General features: G+C 41.7%; 1 protein-coding gene across 8 annotated transcripts; it reads right to left on the reverse strand.

The window, feature by feature from the left end:
- Positions 1–1264: 1264 nt before the first annotated feature.
- Positions 1265–19478, reverse strand: LOC133927099 (probable sucrose-phosphate synthase 3). 8 transcript variants are annotated; one of them, XR_009911248.1, is made up of 14 exons: positions 19097–19475; positions 18886–18975; positions 13948–14156; positions 13495–13558; positions 12603–13301; positions 12327–12434; positions 12055–12186; positions 11722–11898; positions 11427–11480; positions 11276–11338; positions 10481–11182; positions 10224–10351; positions 4661–4746; positions 1865–2002 (listed from the first exon to the last, which is right to left on the reverse strand). XR_009911248.1 is itself a non-coding variant. In XM_062373395.1 (13 exons), exons 1-13 carry the CDS (start codon positions 19430–19432, stop codon positions 1729–1731), a joined length of 2979 nt encoding a protein of 992 aa, XP_062229379.1. In that variant the 5' UTR covers positions 19433–19473; the 3' UTR covers positions 1265–1728. The 8 variants fall into 8 exon arrangements, 6 of the variants coding, with proteins under 6 accessions (XP_062229379.1, XP_062229378.1, XP_062229382.1 ...); XM_062373395.1 differs by lacking the exon at positions 4661–4746 and having other exon boundaries at positions 1265–2002; positions 13948–14080; positions 18867–18975; positions 19097–19473; XM_062373394.1 differs by lacking the exon at positions 4661–4746 and having other exon boundaries at positions 1265–2002; positions 19097–19472.
- Between the last annotated feature and the right edge of the window lie 3965 nt (positions 19479–23443).

Genomic DNA, 23443 nt, shown 5'->3' on the forward strand with positions numbered 1-23443 from the left:
TCCAACAAGTATGTTTGATTATTACTTTTGACAACTAGCTCTTGATAAAAGTTGATAAAAATTAGATAATATTAAAGTATTTTTTTATGACAAATTCATTACTATTATTTTCATATGCTAAATTCTAATAGTTTTGTGTATATTAGTGGACAAAGTTTTTAAAATTTAACTGTACGTATTCTAGAACAATATCTATTTCAGAACGGATATAGCAGGTCAACAGAAGAGAAGAAACATATGTATCGTGATGACATACCGTATAATGGTGCGTGAAGGATAGGCGATAGATTCACCGTCAAAAGCACTTTTTATATTATATTTCATTTTTTTATATTTACTTAAGGAAAAGATAATGGTTAAAGGTTTGCATTGAAGATCAAACCCATGTCCTAAACAGTGAAGCAAGCCGGAGGATGAACCGTAAAGCCCACGTTTCTATTGTTTTTGCTGGCATGCTTCGTCAGCTTGGCACTTGTTCTGTTATGTGAAGTTGTGAACTGAAATGGCAACTGTTTCATATCTTGGAATGAACCAGAAACAAGCAAGTGCAAGTGTTAAATCCGCATTTTTCTGGTCAGCCTTTTCTCCATCTGGTAGGCACCGTATGCATTCATAATATACCCCTAACCCTCACGACTTTGACACTGAAATTGTTCTCTCTGTGTGTGCGTGTGTGCAAGAAAAGCAGCCGTATCACAGTCCCAGATACAGATGGCCAACCACAAACCGATAACCAATCACTCCAACTGCTCTGCAATTTGTTTCTAACTGGTATAAGTTAACATCAATAATCAATAGTTTCAAAGCAATGGCCAAAAAACGAACTCTTTAAGCAAAGTCTAAAAAAGAGGAAAAAAAAGGCTCTGTAACAGCACAAGAGCAAGCAACACTGCAACAGAAGACCAAGCAAGTCACAGAGGTAAACAAAGTTTAAAAGATGCGTGTTTATACGAAAAGATAGGGATGTTTGTAATCATCCAGTGGGAAGTGGTAGAAGAAAAGCATGGTGTAATTGTTGCAGCTACTACACCAAACTTAGAAGGTGCTTTGAGTGCAAGTCATATCGACAAATGATGTTTACGCATATAATATAGGTTTTACATAATGAAGTCATAACAATTGCCACAATAATTTCATAACCACCGCAGCAGCAGATGGATACGGATATTAAAGCTACAACCACAAGACAGGCTGAAAATAGTAAAAAGTGTTCTTGCATATCAATTGGATGGTAGATCTTTGCACATTTGAGGAGAAAACAATAGAACTGTATGAATTTCAGCAGAGCTTTAGATATATAGCTGAATTATGTCAAACAGTATTTACACAATCACTAGGCACCCCTCGTAGAGAGAAAAAAAAAAGTAAAGAGGGTTGCAGAGGAACCATAAGGTCCATTCTGCAGTGATGGAAAATTGTGAGCTTAGGCAGCTTTTGTATTTTGGAAGCTTGTTTGCTGAAATGATTCCTTCGGATGTTTTCAGTATCCACATTTGAACGATGTTTTTTTCGTCTGTACAATTTGATCTACTCATTTTTCACTCCAAAAAATTCCAGTGTGAGGATCCAAGGGAATGTAATTCACAGCCCAAGCAGGGACCACACACGTACACGACAGAGGCAAAATCGGCATTTCCATCAAGTATGGAAGCGATAATATTTGTATGGTGTATTTTGTATTGTCCATTTCTTTCTTCCTATTAATAACAACATAGATGGCACTCGATGTTACTGTGTGGGTATAAGCTGTTGCAGAGCAGACCTTATGTCACCAGTGCTGCAACCCTCAATTCCAATGATATTTGAGCTATCAAGTGATACAACATCTTGTAAAGGATACCTTCTGACTGTGTGAATCCTATTTGCAGGAGTGTTGAATCCACCCTTAAGGATAACTGTCTTGTGAAGGCCTCCAAACAGTTCCTCGTAATCAGAATCACCAGTTTCACCAACAATAACCACAGCATCAGGCAACTCTATGCCCCAGCGAATAGACAAATACCTGTAACAAAAAATGTTGTTATTATGGCATTGTTATCATATATTATGAGAGTATTTTCTAAGACAAATCTAATGGCATCGTCATCATATGGGCAATCTAAATTAATGGTCAAATATTCAAAATGTACGGATCCCATGACATTGTATATTTTAGTGGAGGGAGTAGTATCTATGCTAACCATTAATCTGTAAGGAATAGCAACTTATATTTTCTAGAGATCCTGAACTAGTATATATACATATACAGGTGATAATGTGCAAAGAACTTCTCTGAGGATATTACACAGAGCAATATACATATCTAACACCCCTAAAACTCATGGGAGATCAACCACATTGACACTGAGCTTGGAGATATACTCTGTGCATTCGTGAAAAAAATCAGCTAATTGAAGCTTGGAAGAAACCTACTAAAGAACAATCACCTAATCTTGTATCTATGTTCGTATGTAAGAAGCATCAACACCAATAAGCTTGGTGAGCTTATCACCGGATCTTGAGCGATACTGATAGCACCTATATTTTTTGAGTAAAGCGGAGTAAGTACAGGAGAAGAAACACCAAAATCTTCATATAACTGTTGTAACCAACTAAGCTCCGCAGTCAACAACGCCATAGCTCGTACCTCAGTCCTTGCACTAGAACGAAAAATTGCAATCCGTTTTTTAGTCTTCCAAGCAATGAGAGAACCATCAAAGAAAACATAGTAGACAAAAATAAGCTAACGATCAGAAGGATCACTAGCCCAAGTAGCATTAGAATAAGCACGAAGCTATAAAACGTTGGAGCGTGGAAAAAAGAGATGACAAGAGATAGTCCTATGAAGATAGCGCAAAACACGCAGGAGAAGACTATAGTGGAGCTGAGTAGGAGCAAAAACGAACTGACTGAGGATGTGCACTCTATGAGAAATGTCAGAACGAGTGACACTAAGGTAAACAAGACTCGCAATTAGATGACGGTAGCGAGTGGGATCCGCAACAGGCTCACCATCAGTGGACTGAAGCTGAAGGTTAACCTCTATAGGAGTCTCAACAGTGAGAAAAGCACAAGTAAGATGATCTTGAATATACTTCTCTTGGGATAGAAAAAATCACTCAAAAATAGAAGAAATCTCAATCCCAAAAAAGTAACGAAGAAGATCGAGATTGGACATAGAAACTGTTCATTGAAACGAGCCTTCATAAAAGCAATATACTCATAATCGTATCCTACAATGATCATGTCATCAACATACAAGAAAAGAGTCCGACCATAAGAGAAAGTGCGAACAAAGAGCGCGGGATCATGAGCACTAGTAGAAAAATCAACGGCAATGATCACAGAAGAAAAGCGCTCAAACCAAACTCGAGGAGCTTGCTTAAGGCCACAGAGAGAGCGATAGAGACAACAAATTATGCCCTCAGGAACAGAACACTCTAGTGGTGGGTACATGTAGACCTCACGCAACTCACCATTAAAAAATACATTCTTGACATCAAGCTGAGAGTCAGAGCATTGACACACAGAAGCAACAATAAGAAGAGTACGTATTGTGGTCATGTGGGCCACTAGAGCAAAAATCTTATCATAGTCACGACTATGCTCCTGCTGGAAATCACGGACGACAAGACAAGTCTTGTAACACTCAAGAGAACCATCAAAACGGGTTTTAATCTTATAGACTCACTTGCACATGATAGGACAAACATGTGAGGGAAGAGGAACAAAATCCCACGTGCAGATACGCTCAAGAGCAGTAAGCTCCTCTGTCATCACATGATACCATTACTGATGAACAACAGCATCACAATAAGAAAACGACTCGACAGGAACAACACCAACAAACCGATACGCTCAAGAGCAGCAAGCTCCTCTGTCATCGCATGATACCATTACTGATGAACAACAGCATCACAGTAAGCAGACGACTCGACAGGAACAACACCAACAAAGCCAAAACGATCAGGGGGTCGAATTGAATTGCAATCACAAAGAGAATAGCAAGGAAAAGATGAAGGAACAGAATTGCTAGAAGGAGATGGCACATCAGAAAGCGGCACAATTGGATGTGAGGCAGCACATGAACGACGAGTGTAGTGGAGAGTAAAAGGCTCAACAATACCAGAAGGAGAAGCTTGTGAGTTGGAGGCCAAAGGCATGAAAGGCACCGAAGAAGGCACAACAGGAGAGGATGCCAACGATGCCCAGGGAAGAGAAGAAAAAACAATGATGGGTGTGGCATAAAAGGTGAGAAAAGACAGTGGTTCGACTAAGGAAGCTGAAGAAATGGAAAGAGATGTACGAGAATAGAAGGAACAAGACTCATCAAAAGTACATCCCGAGAAATGCGTATCCGGCGAGCAACAGGATCCTAACACCTGTAACCCTTATACTCAGCACTGTAACCAAGAAAGACACTCAATAGATTGAGAGGTCAATTTGGTACGTTCATGGGGGGCAAGAAGAACGCAACAAATATAGCCAAAAAGATGAAAAAAAGAGTAGTCAGGAAGATGTCCATATAAAAGCTCAAAAGGAATCCCACCACTGAGAAAAGAAAAGGGTTGAATGTTAACCAAGTATGTGGCAGTGAAGACCGCCTCAGCCCAAAAATAAGATGGGACAAAAGAGACAATCATAAACGCGTGAGTTGTCTCAAAGAGATGACGATGCTTACCCTCAGCAACGCAATTGTGAGCATGAGCTCCAGGACAGGAGAACTGAGACAGCGTACCTTATTCAGCAAGAAAGGAACGGCGATGCCTAGAAAAAAAAAATCGACAGCAGAATCAGCACGAAATGTATAAATGGGAGTGTTAAACTGAGTGCGATAGTGGCAAAACGCTTATATATAGATAACACCTCACTACGAGAAGACATGAAATAAATCCAAATGTGACGAGAGAAATCATCTATAAAGATAATATAGTAGTTATGACCCCTTTCGAAACGAATGGAGCTGGATCCTAAATATCTAAATGAACAATATCAAAAGGACGTTGAGACACTGACTGATTATGAGGATAAGGAAGCTGAATCTGTTTACCAAGCTTAAAACTCTGATAATCTAAAGACGTATCTCCTGAGACATGCCCTAAAAGACCACGACAAATTAATGAAAACAAACGCAGTCCACAAACATGACCAAGACGATTATGTCACTGCTGGAAGGATCCAGTAGTCGAGGAAGCAGAAAGACCGGCAACAGCATTGAAAGGAAGACGAAGCCAGTCGAGCTCCTATAGACACTGAGAATCATGGTGTCAGGGGCCAATACCAACCAGAGCACCTATGAGACGATCCTGAACACAGCAAGAGTCAGAATCTAAAATAACATGATAACCATGGTCAGCAAGCTGACCAATTCACATGAGTTGCATGGTGAGAAAGGGAACATGAGCAACAGAAGAAACGTTAAAAGAAAAAAATGCTAAGGATGACCCGACTAGCAACAGAAAAAGTACTATCAGCAGTAATGACATGAAGAGGAGAAACAAGAAGATGAAGCAAAGATAGACCAGAAGAATCAAAAGTCATATAAAAAGATGCCCCCGAATCAAGAATCCAATGTGAAGTATCTGACTGCATAGAAGATGATCTCTCAGTGACAGAAGATGGAGTAATAGAACCAACAAAACCTGTCGATGCAGAGCCAGAGGTAGCAACCAGACAGCGAAGTAGCGTCACAATCTCCTACTGCGTGTCAGTCGAAGAGGTAGCCTAGTAGACGCATCAGAGGAACGTCGAATATGCTTCTTCCGATAGCAGTTCGCCTCAACATGGCCCTCGCAGCAGTAGGTGTAGTGAGGGCAGCCACCACCACCTGAAGATGCTACAAAAGGCAAATGAGTAAAGGAGCAGGCGGTGATGTAGACGAAGATGTATGCGCAGTAGGTGGACGAGCAGCCAACATTGAGGGAAGCAACAGCAATCCAGAACCACGCTGATGAGTCTCCTCCAAGCGTAGCTCCGTAAAAGCCTCCACAAGCATGACACAAGGATGTCGTGCAAGCAGTTGAGCACGACGCTACTCAAACTCCGGACAAAGGCAAGTCAAGAGCTCATAGAGGTGTCAAAAATCCCGTTTAGCATGCAGATCCAAGGAGCGACAACCAGCAACACAAAGGGAGTCCAAGTGACGCCACACACCTGACATTTGAGCGTAGAACACATCAAACGTGGCATCACCCTGTTGAAGAGACTGTTCCTAACGAACAACAGATAGATAAAGTGAATCCCCAGAAGGCTCATAGGTTCGACAAAGATAAGTCCACATCTGAAAGGATATAGAGAACTCAACAATCTCAAAAGAAATCCTGGACTCCACATTAGCAACCAGAATAGACGTAGCATCACCCTACTGAAGAGACTGCTCCTGGCGAACAACAAACAAATAGAGAGCGTCCCCAGAAGACTCATAGGTCTAACGAAGATAAGTCCACATCTGAAACGCAGTAGAAAACAATCTCAGAAGAAATCCTGGGCTCCACACTAGCAGAATAGACGTGGCACGAGCATCATCCATCCACTAAGCACAGTCAGACAACTGATCACGGTACAACTCCAAAGCTTTCTGATAAGCAGAGACAACCTTCTCATATGCAGCGGTGGCGACTTCAATAGCTGTTGTCTCCTTTGCCAACAGATGGTTGCACGAGCTCCATCCGAAGATCAAGGGAAGGCGGACAAGGAACGCCACTAGAGAGCACACCCCAAAGACAAAGCCCATGCATGTGAATGCACATATGTTGTGCGAAGTCCCGGTAGTTAGCACCATCAAAGATTACCGAGCACCGAGGAACGAAAACGGTGATCGACGACATCACGAAGAGGTATCAAACGACAGCGAGAGCGCAAGTTGCTCACGTGCAAACAAGTAGCGGTAAGCGACAGCAAGAGCACAAAAGAGAAGCGGCAGTCGACGGCAAGAGCGCAAAAGAAGTGGCGTGCTGCTGCAATTTTTATTTTATTTTTTTGAGTCGAGCACAGGAGATCAGGCGCCAATTGGAACTGAGAAACTCAACGTCTTCGACGAAGGCAAACAGGCGAAGGTTTCAAAGCCCTGCCTCCGCTTCTTTCCCGAACTGGAGCCACGATGGGCCGAGCTGAGGGGGCGGCGCCGGGCAATGGATGGGCAACGCCGAGAGGCTGCTGGGCGGGGGCGGGTGACAGGGTCGGGCAAGGACGGGCAACAACGGGACATGGCGGAGGCCAGCGGATCCGACTGATCAGAGGCAGATCCGGCCGGATCAGGTGGCGGAGGCACATCGGGCGGGCATCGAGCGCGAGATCGGGTGCCGACGCTAAGGAGTGACGCGATGGCAGCCGATGTGGGTGGGTGGTGGATGCGCGGCGGCGGTCGGATCCGGAGGGGAGACGGCGGCACAGGAGGCGGCTGAAAGGAAGAGATGCGTGGAGTTGCAACACGTAAGGAGAAAAGAAACGCTAAACCTAAATTTGGCTTTGTATACCATTTTAGGAATAACAATGTGTTCCTTAGAGGCCCTGACTAGTATATATACATGTATAGATGATAATATGCAAATAACCTCTTATACTCTGGGGATATTACACAAAGCAATATATATATATATATATATATATATATATATATATATATATATATATATATATATAACATGATCATCTCTGGGCTACAGCAAACATTTGGCAAGAATAAAATATAGAATACAATCCTTTTTCTTTAAGAAAAAGCAGCTCATGAATAAACAAACATGCAAACTAAGACTCGTTGTAGTCAGTAGTGCTGGAGTTCCCCATTTCAATGTCGCAACTTCTTCTAGGAGTTTATAGCCAGGGGCCATAACCATTCTATTTATGTGGGCTTATCGTCAAACCAGTTTGGTCGGACCGTTGGCTCCATGGCCACTCGATGCGGGAGATTGCGTCGACATTGGTCACTATTGGTCACTATTGTTCCTAAAGGCGCCATTAACCGGCAGACTGTGGCTCAAGCTCATCGTTGGATCCATGATATTCATGGTACTCTTATAGCTAGCGTTTTGATCGAGTTCCTTCAACTTTGGGATGCTCTGGATGGGGTTGAGCTAGGGGTTAAAACGGATCGGATACGGACAGATATCGTTGATCCTATATCCTATCTCATATTTTCTCCTCGGGTTCGGAGTCAGATACAAATCGTGCTGAATACATGTACGGATATAGATAGTCTCTGTTACGGATACAGATCGATACGGATCGAACATGTGACGAGTCCGATGTAGACATTGTCGGTCACGAATATTTATTCGGATATTGAGTAAAAGCAACAACCATATATATCGCATATGTTATGATTGTTCGACCATTTCACATATCCAAAACTCAACTACATTAGAGGTCCAACAAGCAAATCAACAATATACTCTCATGAAAGGAGTTATGTTACAGCAAAATTGGAGAAGTTATGAGTGCCCAATATGTTAGCTGAAATTTTTATTAATTATTTGAATGTATTAATAACTTCAAATGAAGAAAAAAAATCAAATAGAAACTTATAGATCTCATCGAGAGCTACAATTTTCATATAAAGATCATTTTCATCCGACTTTGTATGAAAAAGTTAAAGCTCCGGAAGATAGGTTCGAATAGATGTTGGATAGTCTTTATATATATCCGATTTTATTTTTGATATCCGATATCCGACGGATACCTGGCTCTCTATATCCAAATCCGATACAAATATCCAAGATCCATGATTTTTTCGGATATCCGATTAGAATATAAATCGGATCAGGCGATCGGGCGAGCGAGAAAAATCCGGTCAGTTTTCACCCCTAGGTTGAGCTGCTACCAGGAGAGGAGGATCATCACATATGGTTGCACACAGCCACACGTCTGTTTACAGTAAAGTAGGCATACAAGGCTTTTTTCATGGGTTTTGTGGGATTCGAACCATCGAAAAGATTGTGGTGCTCCTGGGCTCCCCTCAAGTGCAATATCTTATGGTTGGCCATCCGCAATAGGTGCTAGACTGCCGATCGTCTTGCCCGTCGCGGACTGCCCCACCCGAACGGTTGTCCATTGTGTGATCAAGAAGACAAGAATGCTCAGCACATCCTCACCAAATGTGTCTTCGTAAGGGAGGTTTGGTCTAGGACACTCTCCATTTGGTCTTGTCCTGCTCTCTCCCTCGCACAATAACTTGTTGTTTGGTGATTGGTGGCTAAGGGCGCTTCAACAAGTTGATAAACAGCACAAGAAGGGATTTAATTCCCTGGTCATCTTATGTGCTTGATGGATATGGAAACACAGAAACGATGTGGTCTTTAATGGTGCTGCTCCAAGGGTTCAATTGGTTCTTCGAGTGTTATCTGACGATGTCCACCTTTGGTGTTTAGGGGTGTTACGGGGGCTTAGGGCCCTAGCCTGGATAAGATTTTGTCTTAGGTCAGTGGTCGTTGTCTTTTATTCAGTGGTGCGTTTGTAATTTGTTCTTGGTGTTTGGAGTTTGTTGAATAGTGTTCGGTCCCCTAGCAGGGGGTATGTCTGTTCAATTTCGTTTCTTTTCTCTTTAATACAAAGATACACAATTCTCCTGTGTTCGAGAAAAAAAAACAGTCTGAGCTAGAATAAGAACCCTATATGGATTCAAAACCAATTCACAGCCAGTGTTAATACCTATTCACACCCAACGCTGCTCTATTCGGACCAAATTATAGTTTCCCTGTTATATTCTGGTGACCAACCCAGTTCCTGGCCATCTTCCAGCAAACCGGCAGGGTCCAAAGACCAAGCAGATGAGAACCAGCCCCAGTTTTGGAAGTTTTAACCCTGGTTATAGGTAATTAGCTGAGACCCAAACAAAGCAATAGAGTAAGGTTTCCCTCACTCCCACTGTCTAATATTCTATAGAAAAATGCTTATGATTGTTCACACAATAAATCATCCAATGTGAAGAACAATATTGCTCGGTATCATTGTCACTGAGTTGATAAAATAGAATCCATTGTGTCATTGAAATGTGGTCCCCAGCCCAACAAGTCATCGCCACAGTGGATAGTATTTTCCAATTTTATACCTTTTCTGATGGTTCTGAGCTAATTTTCTTATAAATTTAAGCAATGAAAAAACATATCCACGTTTTGAAAAAAGAAACTTTTCAAAATGGCTCTACACCCAATGATACTGCAACTTATCTACATCAGAACAGATAGATGGTTCCTCTAAAAAAAGGAACAATCAGATGATTAAAGAATGAAGAAAAATAAGCGCTAGACCTTAGAGCTTGAGATCGGGAAGCATGAATTGGAATTACAGATAGCCTGGTAGCACCATGGTTATACAGAGCATGACAACGCAGTGACTGGATTCTCATCAACTTCTGCAGCTCCTTCAAAGGAGGCAACTACAATATATAAACAATTCATAAATAAAAAAGTTGCATAAACTGTCATAAAACGATGAACTTAAACAGTCCACATAATAAATGAGCAAAATTCAATTAAAAACTAGAAGATTCTGGAAAGAAGTTTACATGATTTGGATTAACGACTTTAAATGCAAGCCGATATGTTGAAGAGTGTTTTGGATCTTCAAAAATGACTTGCTTTTCAGTTCTTCCCCTTCTTTCTACTACTGAATAAGCCCACTTTACTAAGTACTTCCTTAAACCTTCTCCTCCCCAACGGTACTCAATATGTGATCGGTAACTATGGTCCAATGCAAATATAAGACGGGAATTACTTGGCATATCACTAGACTGTGAAGGATAATATATATCACTCCCACTATTGCATATGAAGGCATCAAAATCAGTAGGAAGCATGCCTGTACATATTAATAGAGAATGTATCTCTGCTATTGTCAGTGAAGTCGACAGCACGAAACCTGTTGAACCTGACAAAGTTCCAGTGTGTGTAGCCTCAATAGAATTTCTGATAATTTGCATTAGATCTTCCTTAGTAACAGAGTCCACAGCAATAACGACGATATGTTTCCTTCCCTTCATAGGCACCTTCTTGTTTTCTTTGCTCGCAAAAGCAGGATGCCTTGGGCCAAGAGTTAATATCCTTGACAGGTAATTCTTGCAATGCTCAGGCCAAGAAAACTGGTGTATATTTTTCAGTCCATTCTCTCGACATCTTGACCAAAACTGCTTTTCAGAAAGCATCTTGTAGAGGGCATCTGCAATTGCATCCTGATCATGGGGGTCAACAAGGAGACCATTGTCTAGAACCTGCATTAACATCCACCAGAAAGGAGCCAGTCTGTTACATCTGGAAGTTGGTACGATTTTAATTTAACAAACAGCACAATATGATGCATGAACCTGATGAATTTCAACAGGAGCCCCATTTTTTGTTGCAATTACAGGCAAACCGTGCATGGCAGCCTGCTCACAAAATGAACAGATTGGCAGTAATTAGGATACGGAAATGATAAGGGTTCCAAAATTGAATTCAGATTTCAGTAGTCATGACCTCAATCAAGGTGACACCAAACTGTTCAAAGTAAGCAACATTTACAAAAGCGCCCTGCAGATGCTCAACGGATGATGTCAGCATCAACATACATATAACAGGAAAAGTAGTACTGGTGAATGCCACTTAAAAAAGGAAAATGTCTGCTATTATTTCACACTCAGGTATGCCATGAGTGCTTTTCAGAAGCAGATCAAAACTGATAGATATTAAAGAATAAAGATAAGAACTTCCAAGTGCCTGGTATTCAAAGCAAGGCATGGCACCGCCAATTCTTTCGCTGAAAACAATATACCTTCGTTCTCGCTGCTAAACGATAAATATCAGGAATTTCAGAGTGTTTGTGATATTTTGGGTATGCCACTTGACCATATAAATCATATTCATCAATCAATGTAAGCACCGATGTCAGAACAGCTGCACTGATTTTATGCATTTTGGAAATAGCCTCACGGTTACCCATTATCAGTGTCTGGAATGCAAAATCAAAAGTTAGTAAGAAAAAGAATGCTGAGGGCGTTCCAGATTACTAGCAGCTATAAACTTATTGCAACACGCTCATAATAATGGAAAACAATATATCCAAAACACCAAAATGTTAGGTTCTAACTTCTAAGTCTTATCTTACAAGGTTAGCAAGTTCCCTCAATGGATGGCATTCACCAAATGCCTTCACAAGTGTTGTAATATTCTTTTCAGCATAAGGACGGGCAATGGCCAGAATCATAGGTTTCCTAGGATTTGTGAAGAACCGCATTATCTGTCATCACATACAGACCATCAGCACACAAACTGAGAAACAGGATTAACAAGAATAAACTAGTCAGTGTTATCAATTGTTGAATAAGTCAAATAGAAAGTGAGATCTTGCATGTACAAATCTGAAGATATTTTTGCGACCTCAGACCAAATAGATGGATCCTCAGAGGCTGGAGATGGGCTATCTTCATTTCCATCCATATCAAAATCATGAACCATATGACCGAATTCAACACCTGGAGGAATAATCTGCAAAGGAAGGAATAGAAAACTAAAGCATTTTAAACCTCTATAATAGATAATGGCAACAAGCATGGCTAATGCTAATTGGCCAACTATGAAATATAGTTGACGCCAATGCTAGTTATAACTGATTGTTGAAGGAAGAAAAAAAACAGAGTAATGGTATCTACTCACAACCATACGAGGCATATAACGACCATAACAGTTGGCACCACGCTTGACTAGTGCACGAAGCTTCCTTGCAAGCATGACCTCAAAACCATCATACAAGTTCCATTGCTCTTCTATCTCCTGCCTGGTGCTTGCTATAACTATTTCAGATGCATCAAGAGACACCTCCTCTGCCTCAATTCGGCACATTATTTTGTATGTCATGTTTATTTGTTCTCTCGTTTGTCTCCCTTGCTTGAGAAGCCCTTCCAACTTATCTTTCCCAAGAAAATGCCCTGTAAACACCATGGGAACATTAAGTGCTCCAGATAGTAGAGCAGCAGCAACTCCTGCACTGGCATAATGGCCATGAATCACAGCAGGCCACACTGGACAGCCACTGCCGATTTCTTCACCTATAGTTTTTGACATCCGCACTATATGACCCAAAGCACCATCAACAAATTCTTGAATGAAAGGCCAGATATGTTCTTTAGCTAGATACTTGTCTTTGGGCCCAAATGGTATTCTGATGATATATGCGCCACTGTTCTCTCCTCTTTCATATTTAAAGTTCTTGAAGCTTGTGGAAGCCAGCACCTCGGCTGTTTCACCATAGCCACGATCAAAATTTGGGGCTAAGATTTCTCTCGTCAATAGATCAACCCGGTAAACTCCAGGAGATGAACTTAATGCTTTAGCAAGTTCCACGACATATTTGACCTATGAAATGGAACACAGTGGATGCAAGTGAAATTATCTCCTTATATTATTTTTTTAGGGGATATTTTCAAAAGATCAAATGAAAATAATAGCTACCCCACTTAACTATAGGATAAGGTTTGAATAAATTCATGCTGGAGAAAGAATACACTTTACTTAATTATATAATTAAATGCACCAACAATAACATTACCTGGCCACCAGTATCTGAATCACGGCCAAGCTCCATATTCTCTCCACGGATCAGGCCATGAAGGCTACAGTACAATAGAGCATAAAACAAATTCAATGGCAAATAGATTTCAACACAAATACCAACAAGCCAAAGGATTACTTCTTATTTATTAGACAGGGCTATAGGAACCATGTATGATACCACAGATTCTGAGTTGAGTATTTATGAGTATGCAGGCTAAATCTGTGAAAGTTGATTTCCTTTATGCCTTTTCTTTTTGCTACAAAAGGGGACCTCTTGGTAAGCAATAGTATACAGTTATTAAACAAAGTTCTTCCAGTTAACTGTAGGTCATTTTGCATCAGATATGAATAGCATCTCGTTACATGATGAGTTAATCCCGCTTAACTTAATCAATCTGTAACATGTGCTCTTCTTACATTGGAATTTGATAAATAAACTATTCCATACCTGATCAACACTATGTATAGCTTGTCAACTGAACTGATCCTAGGTGTGCTCCCAGTTGTGCTGTCACCGTAGGCAACAGATGGATCACCAGCATCCTCTCCCTTCACTCCTTCAAAGAGATCTTCAGACATATCTGCAGTAGCATCATTTCGTGGCTTCTCAGTCTCTAGACGGCGTTTTGACAAGCGATTGGCTTCCTCTTTCTCAAACTGAATATTAAAACATTTAGGTAATAAAGAAACACATAGAAAAAATGGAAGAGATAGAAGTCCAAATGTAAGTGAACATGTAGTTCTCACATAAGGTGAAAATGTGAAAATAAATTGAACTACAAAAATCTACCTTTTAATAACCAACATTATCACATTAAAAGTGAAAGTAACACCAAATGCAAAACCAAATAACACTAATATAATGTGGATACATCTTATGAACCAGTGAGAGCTGTTGGAAAATTTGGAATACAAGTAAAGACTTGAGATTGTGCAATCCCAAGGGATCAATTGTATTTAGTTTGTATGTTGAAACAATTCAAATGATTTTTGGTCAACTAAATATTTGATTCCTTTTTACAACTATGAAGAGAAAAGGACTGCTAGGCATATGAACATGCCATGTGCCAACAACACATCAAACAGTGACTATCATAGAGGCCATCATGGTTTATCAAACATAGTCGAATGTTCATCGTGTCATGTGGGTAAAGATGTACCCCCTACAGGGTGTAAGATTAATTCGAATTGTCGCGCTCTCGGTTATGAGCACGCTTCTGTCCATTTGCATCAGTCGTAGAGTTCCGATGTGGGAAGTGGTTGTGATGGTTGAGGTTGGTTATGAGATAGTTCCTTGTACAGATATGTTTACAATGTTGATATCTGGATATGAGGGTATAGTTGGTTAAGTTGTAGGTTCTCACATTCTTGTGTCCAAACTGCTTTGCATATGAATTCATTTAACCTTATGATCGATTTCTTGCTAATTCATTATCAAATGTATTATCCTTAGAGTCGAATTATTATATGTACCCATTATAGATTAAGTCTTACGAGTACCTTCATACTCACGTTGCTTTATTTTGCAGGTGACAAAGAGTTAGTTTTTGACTACTTACGTCTGCCGACATTGGCGACAGGCGAGAGTAGTGCTATCTACTCGTGAGATGTCGTTTTAGGGTGGTGCTTATGGGCACATGGCACTACCTGTCTTTTGTTTTTCTCGTATTTATTTTTTATTGTGTAGTAACTCTAACCAACTAGGAGTTAAACTGTCTTTTATCCTCCTAGTGTTCGTCGTATGTAAATTATGATGAAATTATAATAACTTAAAAACTTGTAATATAATTTTATTACTCGCTCTTTATTATACCTTAATGTGATGAATTATGTTGTAAAGACTTGTGTTTCGATCTTAAGTATAAAACACTTACCATGACTACCAGGGTTGGATTCTGATTAATCATTGTGATCGTGATTGTGTAAATGATCGCCTTAGTGATTAATTAGAACATAATTTAGACGGTTCCTCACAGCAATGGACCTCAACCTCGACGATTTTTTCTTCCGTGAGGAGCACAAGGTGGAGGACAGCGCCCACGACAACCAGCCCCGCGTCGAACAGCTTCCACGCGGATATGTAGCGCCGCATGACAGCGGCCGCTCATCCGCCGTCGCTGCCTCTTTTCCGTCGGGCTACCTCTCTAACCAACCGCCACCACTCCTCCACCCGGCCTCTCCACACGCCTGCGCCGCCACATGACGTCCAGCCTTGCGCCGCAGAACTTCTGCGCAGATCTGCGCGGATCTACAATGCCGCTCGACTATTGCCGCTCATCTGCTGGCACCGCCTCCTGTTCCGTCGAGCTACCTCTCCAACCTACCGTCGCCGCTCCTCCGCCCGGCCTCTCCACGCGCCTGCGCTGTTCAACATCATCCGACTGGTGCCACCCACCCCGAACTCGAGAGGATCCGCACGGATCCGGCCTCTTGCTCACCGCCATCGACCGTCCGGGTTACCCTCTGATCGCGTCGCCTGCCCCGTCGCCCTATTTGGATCCGTCGCCGCCGGCACGATCCGCGTGGAGCCGCAGCTCCTCCGTCGCGTACCACGTGCGCCACCGCCAACGTCTGCTAATGGCCGCCCGAACCACCCACCCGACCCCCGCAGATCCGCCTGATTCCGACACCGGATGGACGTCTCCCGCGTCGAGCCGCCACTCCTCTGAGTCTCCACACGCCTCCCCTACTGAACCTCGCTCATTGTCACGCCGGTCGCCTCCAGCTAATCATCACGCCAAGTCGCCTCTCCACCGAGTCAAGACCCGACACCGCCCATCAACAACTACCGAAGCATCAACATCAACACTACCAACCGGTGTTTGGCTTCTAGAGGTGTGGGAGCCGACGACTGCATGCTGGGAGATCATGTCGTCGTCATGCCTTCGCATTCCATGGTAGGAAGGCCAACGATGATGCTTTGTACAGCTTGATTACACCATCAGCAATACTATCATCAACCTTGGCCTTTAACCTTGGCCTTCGCCTAGCATCTCGAGGACGAGCTGCCTAGCAACTCCTCGAGCTGCAAGTCAAAGGGATGCAGTGTTATGGAGAGCATCTTCGGCAGGAGGAGAATCAAATTAGATAGAGATATAGTTAGTTAGTTAGTTGGTTTTTCATGTGCTAGAATTACTGTTCATTGACAGATGTTGTAGCTCCGTGGTACTGTAGCACGGTTAGAGATAGGATTTGTTAGTTTAGGTTTTTAGAGCCGGCTCCTATATAAAGGAGGGCGCATCGCCCATTGTAATCAAGCAAGAAGAAACTCTAAAGAGCGGTTAGAGCCTCCGAGAGGAGGGCGACTAGCCTATTTCTTCATACTATCCCATCTACCCTAGCCAATCCATATCACCAGCAATGTGAGTTTGGTATTCTCAGTATACTGCAGCTTCAAAATCTTCAGTCTTTTTCAACCACATGAGGCACCACATCAGTAGCTCAGTGTGCAGTGAATGGTAAATGGACTGTGGAGGTACAATTAAATGCAGAAATAAAAAAATGTTGGATTTGATAGAAGAAAATGGAAGATTAGGATTTGTGTGTAAAACAGAGGACTTCTCTTTTGATAGATAAACTACTTGGCTTTTGAGATTGCAGTACACAGAAACAACCTAAATGGACCTGACACTCCTACCAAACACAAGGACCGTGCAATTCTCTACAAGCTATTAGGAAAAGAAACATGTCCTTTTCTGAAAGCATAAGAGAGCACCATGGGGCCTGCACTCTATTAACGGACATGAGTGTGCAGCTATTACAGATTTTCCAAAGAAAAAAAGCATATTATTCCAGTACCAGAACTATTTATAACAGGTTTTGGTGACTCTGGTAGCACGGTAGCAGTGAAACCCACTTTTATTCCATCTATCCCACTTTCATGTTAATTTTCGACCTTCTCTCTTTATCTATTTATTTTTTTGAGAGGGTACAATATGGATGCACACAACACAAACCACACGCACACACATGCGTGCGCGTCCAAACACAAGCTAGGAGAGATTGGGAGGCACGAGATCTCCAGTGCGCGAGAACGTGCAGTACCACTGAACGCGCACGCGTGTGTACCCTAGCCTAACTCGGGCTAATCCCGGGCACGACAACCTCTGGGGGAAAACCCCCCACGAGTACCCGCGCGAGCCACCGCTCGAACGCGGACTGGCTCAGGCGCAACGAGTGTCCTTGCCAACTGAGCTACCGCTCATACTCCTCTTTATCTATTTATTTGACTTGTTGCTGCTGAAAGCAAAAAGGCAAATGTTAACGTACTCCAAAACTACTATGTACTATGGACCGTCCCTCGTCTGGTTTGAACCCAAGGGCTGAGATTAAAGGTGACCTGAGGTAATATGTCACCTGTAATTATTATATGTATTTTAGTGATTTTTTTTGTTTTGAAAGTTAACATGCAAGGAAATGGATTTATTCCCTAATTATAGCAGTCCATGACTAATGTCATTAATTAATGATTTGTTGCCTAACGTACACATGTGGGCTAAATGAATTGTTGCCATTCATCCAAGAAAATGTAACTCGGCAAGTCATTTGAGTACATGTCAATAGACTTGATTCAAGCCGAATCGAATGGAGTCGACTCAAGCTTCTACGAAAGAGTATCGAGCTTAGCAAAGCTTGCTACATCAGTTGGTAAGGCTAAAGCTCATGCGATAGTTGACCTTATCGAGCTTACTTGAGGCAAGCTTACGTTACAACTGGTGGACCTAGCAGCGGTAACCATTTGGAGGGAGAAACAGGATCCAACTTTGCAAGGTAGCCGTTTGATCAACTCGAGTGGACGGTAGAGATTGTCTGAATCTGTCATAGCTGGTGAATTATATAGAAGTATAGATATAGATTAGTGCATCTAGCAGCCCATATACTCCTAACAATGCACGTACGGGGAAGGAAAATCACAGTTTGATTTCCCGTGGTTCGGGGAAATGAAAGAAGGTGGAGGAATCGAAGGAGAGAATCGGCGTGCAAAACTTCCCTTTGGGGAGCCGCAAAGAAGACCAGGAGGCGACAGAGGCGTTCCATATGAAGTCCCGGTGCGTAGCCGGTATTCGCAGGTTAATATATCACTAAACGTTTTAATTGTTTCACCTCCCTTCAAAATCAACAGTTCAGATTTGTTTCAACTCTTACCTTAAAAGAGCCTAAAAAAATAAATCGGAATTCCACTAACGCATCCCTTCGAACAGATCACGGTGCTCTCTAATTTTGCACTTATGCGAAGATCAATCCGGCATTTAGTCCCAACTACACAAATCCACACGCCAATCCAACGCACAACTACACTTTCCAGAGCCCGATTTCTCTTCATCCCAGTTGAAGAGCATACGAATCAGCACGAAGGAAGAAACGAACCAAGAGCGAAAAGGCGCACCTCCTTCTTCTTCCTGGCGAGATTCCAGATCCTCCAGGTCATGTTCTCCAGCCGCGTGTTCTTCTCCTGCGGGCTCCGCATCGCGTTCGCCTGCGCCCACAACGCAACACGCGGTCACACACATATCGATCAGACACGTCACGAATCACCAGCGGGGATTCGCGCGCGCGTCGAGGAGGGAGTGGAGCTAGCCGCGGGGACAAGCACGTACCCGGAGCCACGTCTTATAGAGATCGGTCTCGTCGTACCCGGTGATGACCTCCTCGACGAAAAACCGGGCGGGGGAGAAGTGGCCACGCTCGCGGAGGAGCAGCGAGGGCCGGTCCCCGCTTCCCCCGCCCCCGTCTCGGCCCCTGGCGTGGACGGCGCCCTTGCCGGCATCGAGGATGGCGTCGAGGTAGCTGTTGATCCAGTTGTCGTTGCCGTACATCGCCGGCGAAACCGAGGCGAATGGGAGCAGCGGCGGGTAGGGGAGGGAAGTAGTGGTGGCGACGAGGGCGGCGACGAGAAAGAGAAACAAAAATTGAAAGGGGGTGGAAGGGGACATGGAAATGGGCTGTGGTTATTGCCTCCGCCCCAGCGGGAACTGGGTGCGGTTTGGTGTGCTTTTGATCCGACGGTGTATATCTAACCACATCATGCGGCGATGTTTTATTACAACAATTATCTTGTCTGAGATTGAATGGGACAGTATTTTTTTTTAATAGGATGAGTTAATTTTCTATTTGGTTGGATAAATGAGATGAGTTAAAAAAATTATAGATAAGAGTGGATAGGATGCGCTAGTTTTCTGTTTAGTTAGATATATGGTATGAGATGAGTGGGTTATGATGATCTTTTGGTGAACTTACCTCTTGATTATACAGTATTTAATGAATTTGTGTGTACTTGAATTTATTTGAATTCAAATTGAATTAGAAAGATAATATCACATGAAATATTTATATAAATTAGTACATCATATGAGAGAAAATTTAGTAATTTTTTTAGATTTTTAGAAATTTATTGTAAGCATTAAAATTGTAGAAGTTATAAAAGTACGTTTCTTTGGACAAATTTGATTAGATGTTGGTCAAGATTTTTAACTAATTAAAACGGGTTGTTAATGACTTCTAGTTTATTTATAAAAATATTTAAAAAAATTAGACTAATCTTGCATTCACAGATAAAACCAAGAATTAAATAAAAAATTTAAACAATCAAGTACACTGTACCCACAACAACAGCTAGAAGCTAGCTTCTCACAGCACCACTACGCCAAGATGGAGGGCAGCTTCAACGCCGTCACAGAGATTAAGTCTACCGTGAGGTCCAAGCACTCCGGGCTCACAACGTCGGCCGCCATCGTCCTTTGCCCATCCCGAGCCGAGGAGGGAGCCATCTCCGCCCGGCCTCTATTTAAACCGTCAAGTGAAAGGTGCATCTAACCTTTAAATATAATTTTAATAATTAATAATAATATATATGGACTAACAATTATATTGATAATTGGTAGTAGGTTATTTTTTATATGTGATGTATGGAGGATTGAATATAGATTAATTGAAGAATGTTATGTGATAAAGAGAAATGTATCAAGATGAATGAGATTTACGTAATGCTGGGTAAGTTTTGATAATACAAATGGATTAATAATTATGTTAAAAATTATTTGTAGGATATTCTACAGGAGATACATAAGTGATAAAGCATAGATTCATTGAGAAATGTTATGAGATCAAAAGATATGCATCGAGGTTATTGAGCTCAAAGTGATGCTCATTTGAAGAAGAAGAAGCTAAAGAGGAAGAGATCTCGGAGTTTAAAGAGGGTCTTAAGAATATTGACAATAAGTATGAAGATCAAAGTTACTTGTAGATAACAAGTAACTGAAGTTATAAAATTGTCAATTGAGTTTTATAGATTAATCTATGTGCTATTTGCTTAAGAGTAAGTTGGGTTAGGTTTTATATGAAGGCAAATATTGAGTTAAGATATTCAATGTGTTATGTTGGAAGAGCAAGATCGAGATAAGCTTAGTGAACAACTTGTGTGCTTGATGCTTGTGATTCGTATCTTAGTGGTGAACCGGATGAAGATGATGTGAAAAGAGAAATCTTTCATACTTGGTGTATAGAAGCAATCAATTGAACTTCATTGAGCTTGATCAAAAGAGGATCGAGATAGGAAGCGAGGATTAACATCATCATCAAGTGAAGAGTGAAGAGTTGATGACAAGCCTGAAAGAAGCATCGAGACTCGAATGATGTGTTCATCAAGTCTGGTGGGATGGCTAGCTCAAGGCAAAGGTGTAAAATATAGTGCATTTTCTTTTACCAGTCAATAGTGATTAGAGAAGAAAAATTACCAGATTAATAGGATAAATATCGTACTATTAAGAGGGGTCTTGACGATTACTTGAGATTTACTATATGTTGATAAGCTCAATCTTAAATATGCATACTCTCTTTGGTAGAATACTATAGTTTGTAAAGGTGGTTTGCAAGTTGACATAATGAATACATTAACGCTTGGTCGTATGAAATTTTTATGTTGCAAATTTATTTTGCAAAAGTTTAAGGTTCATGTAGGTTTTATTGTGGTGAATCTTTGGACTATGTTTTATCTTTGATTCAATGTGTTTGAGATCAAGCAATCAGTTGAGATGTATAGCCCTTTGAATAAGCTTTCTGTAGAGTCAAAGATTATCTAAATTGAGTATTAGGTTAAAAAGTTGTCGTCGTTTCTCTGAGTGTCAGTTGTGCTGATTAGGGAGTGACGGTTTGACCGTTAAGAGCTCCGGTCTGATCACCAGGATGATGGTCTAACCGTCAAAGTGGACGATCAGACTCCTGAAACTTGTAGAGAACTTACATCTTTCTAGAACGGGTGGCGGTCTGACCACCAGAGAGGGCCGATCTGACCACTAGAGGCCCGAAAAGTCAGCAACGGCTAGTTTTAGAGCCATTTATCCAGTGACGGTCTGACCGCCAGATACGAAAAGAAGTTAGACTTTGGGCAACGACTATATTTCGGATTGTGGCCTATAATACCCCGTGTACAACAGCTTGGGTAAGAGTTGCTGCTCCCATTAAGCATACTTGAGCTAAGAAAAGTCATCCTCATATATTTGTGTATGTGTTGCGCATAGAGAGTGTTGTGAGGCAAGAATCAAGTGTATTTGCATTAGTGATTAAGCTTTAGGCATTTGGTGAGAGTCGAATTCTTCTTAGCTTGTCACTCTTGGAGGTTGCCGCCTTCTAGACAGATTGGAGGTGGCTGCACCGTTGAGCCCTTCAAAGAAGCTTCTGAAGGAGCCAGATGGTGATTGTGAGAGGCTTTGTGCACGCCTTATCGGAGAGGTAAAGTGCAACTTTAGTGGAATCGAGGTAGCGAGTGATTCATTAGATTAATCGGCTCAAGATCAAGTTGCTCGTGGAGAGTCCCTTCTCGTGGTGATAATTGATAATTACATACATGATAGAGGAGCGATTAAAGGCTTGAACACACCTCAACGTAGATTAGGGGTGATCGGCAAATCAATGATACCACAAGATAAACTTCGGGTGTCATCTCTCAAACTATTTACTTCTATATTGTGATATTTACTTTCATACAATTTAACTCGTGCAATTTATATTCCTAGAATCATAATTACTTACATGTCATCCTAAGTTGTAAACTTTGACATAGACATAGAATTGATCACTTTATTGAGACATAGAGTTTGGAGGTTTTATATGTGTTATAACCGACCATTTTAATTTCACATTTTTATCGGTTAAATTGATACATAATTTTTAGAACCGCCTATTCATTCCCCTGTAGTCGGTCTCCTCGATCCTACATCGATGCCTCTATCTTCTTCATCCCTCCTCTCTCTTCTTCTACACCAAAGCAATCAAGCTATCCATCTCTCTTCTTCTCTAATTCCGGCGAGAACCCCCACCAACCTTGTTTTTTATCTGCCACCACCAGACTTCTCCGGCTAAATCCTTGTGCCAAGAGGTCCGCTTCGAGACGGATTCACAGTGGAGGCGACGACCTTCATGGACGTGGCGCTTTTGGCATCGTCTGAGGAGGGACAGAGTCACGAGAGAGGCGGTCGAGAGAGTCATGGGAGGTGAGAGGATCGCGGAGTTGAGGGGTGCGGAGCAAGATGGATGGCCTTGTGCGAGTAATTTGGAGGGATCAGGTCCTCCGGGATATGAGCCAATATTTGCTTCGGTCAGACGAACTCATCTGCTCTCATCCACCAACTAAACACAAGATTGAGCCTAAAATACTTGACAAGGCCATCCACCTAGTACTTTCAACCAAACACTACCTTACTCACTCCAGTGTAAAATAAGCGTTATTTTGGATTACGTGCAATGAACTATTTTAAACTTTAGCAATAAATTACTTTTTATGTATTAAGTATTGATACTTGAAAATGACATGAGTAGATTTATCTTGAAAAATACTTTCATAACGATATATTTTTACTATATTTTATCAATATATTAAAAAATGATAGTTAAAGTTATATTTTAGGAACCGTGTCATATCTAAAACGACATTTATTTCAGATCGGAGG

This window comes from Phragmites australis, chromosome 8, assembly GCF_958298935.1.
Source record: "Phragmites australis chromosome 8, lpPhrAust1.1, whole genome shotgun sequence".
Classification (NCBI taxonomy): Eukaryota; Viridiplantae; Streptophyta; class Magnoliopsida; order Poales; family Poaceae; genus Phragmites; species Phragmites australis.

Bases quoted from the DNA above. Each gene is read 5' to 3' on its own strand.
- LOC133927099 (XM_062373394.1), bottom strand. From the start codon at position 19,432: ATGTCCCCTTCCACCCCCTTTCAATTTTTGTTTCTCTTTCTCGTCGCC. The intron at 13,559-13,947 runs GTATGGAATAGT...ATTGTACTGTAG, and splicing joins CTATACATAGTGTTGATCAG to CCTTCATGGCCTGATCCGTG. The intron at 2,003-10,223 runs GTCTAGCGCTTA...TTTTTGTTACAG, and splicing joins TCCCGATCTCAAGCTCTAAG to GTATTTGTCTATTCGCTGGG.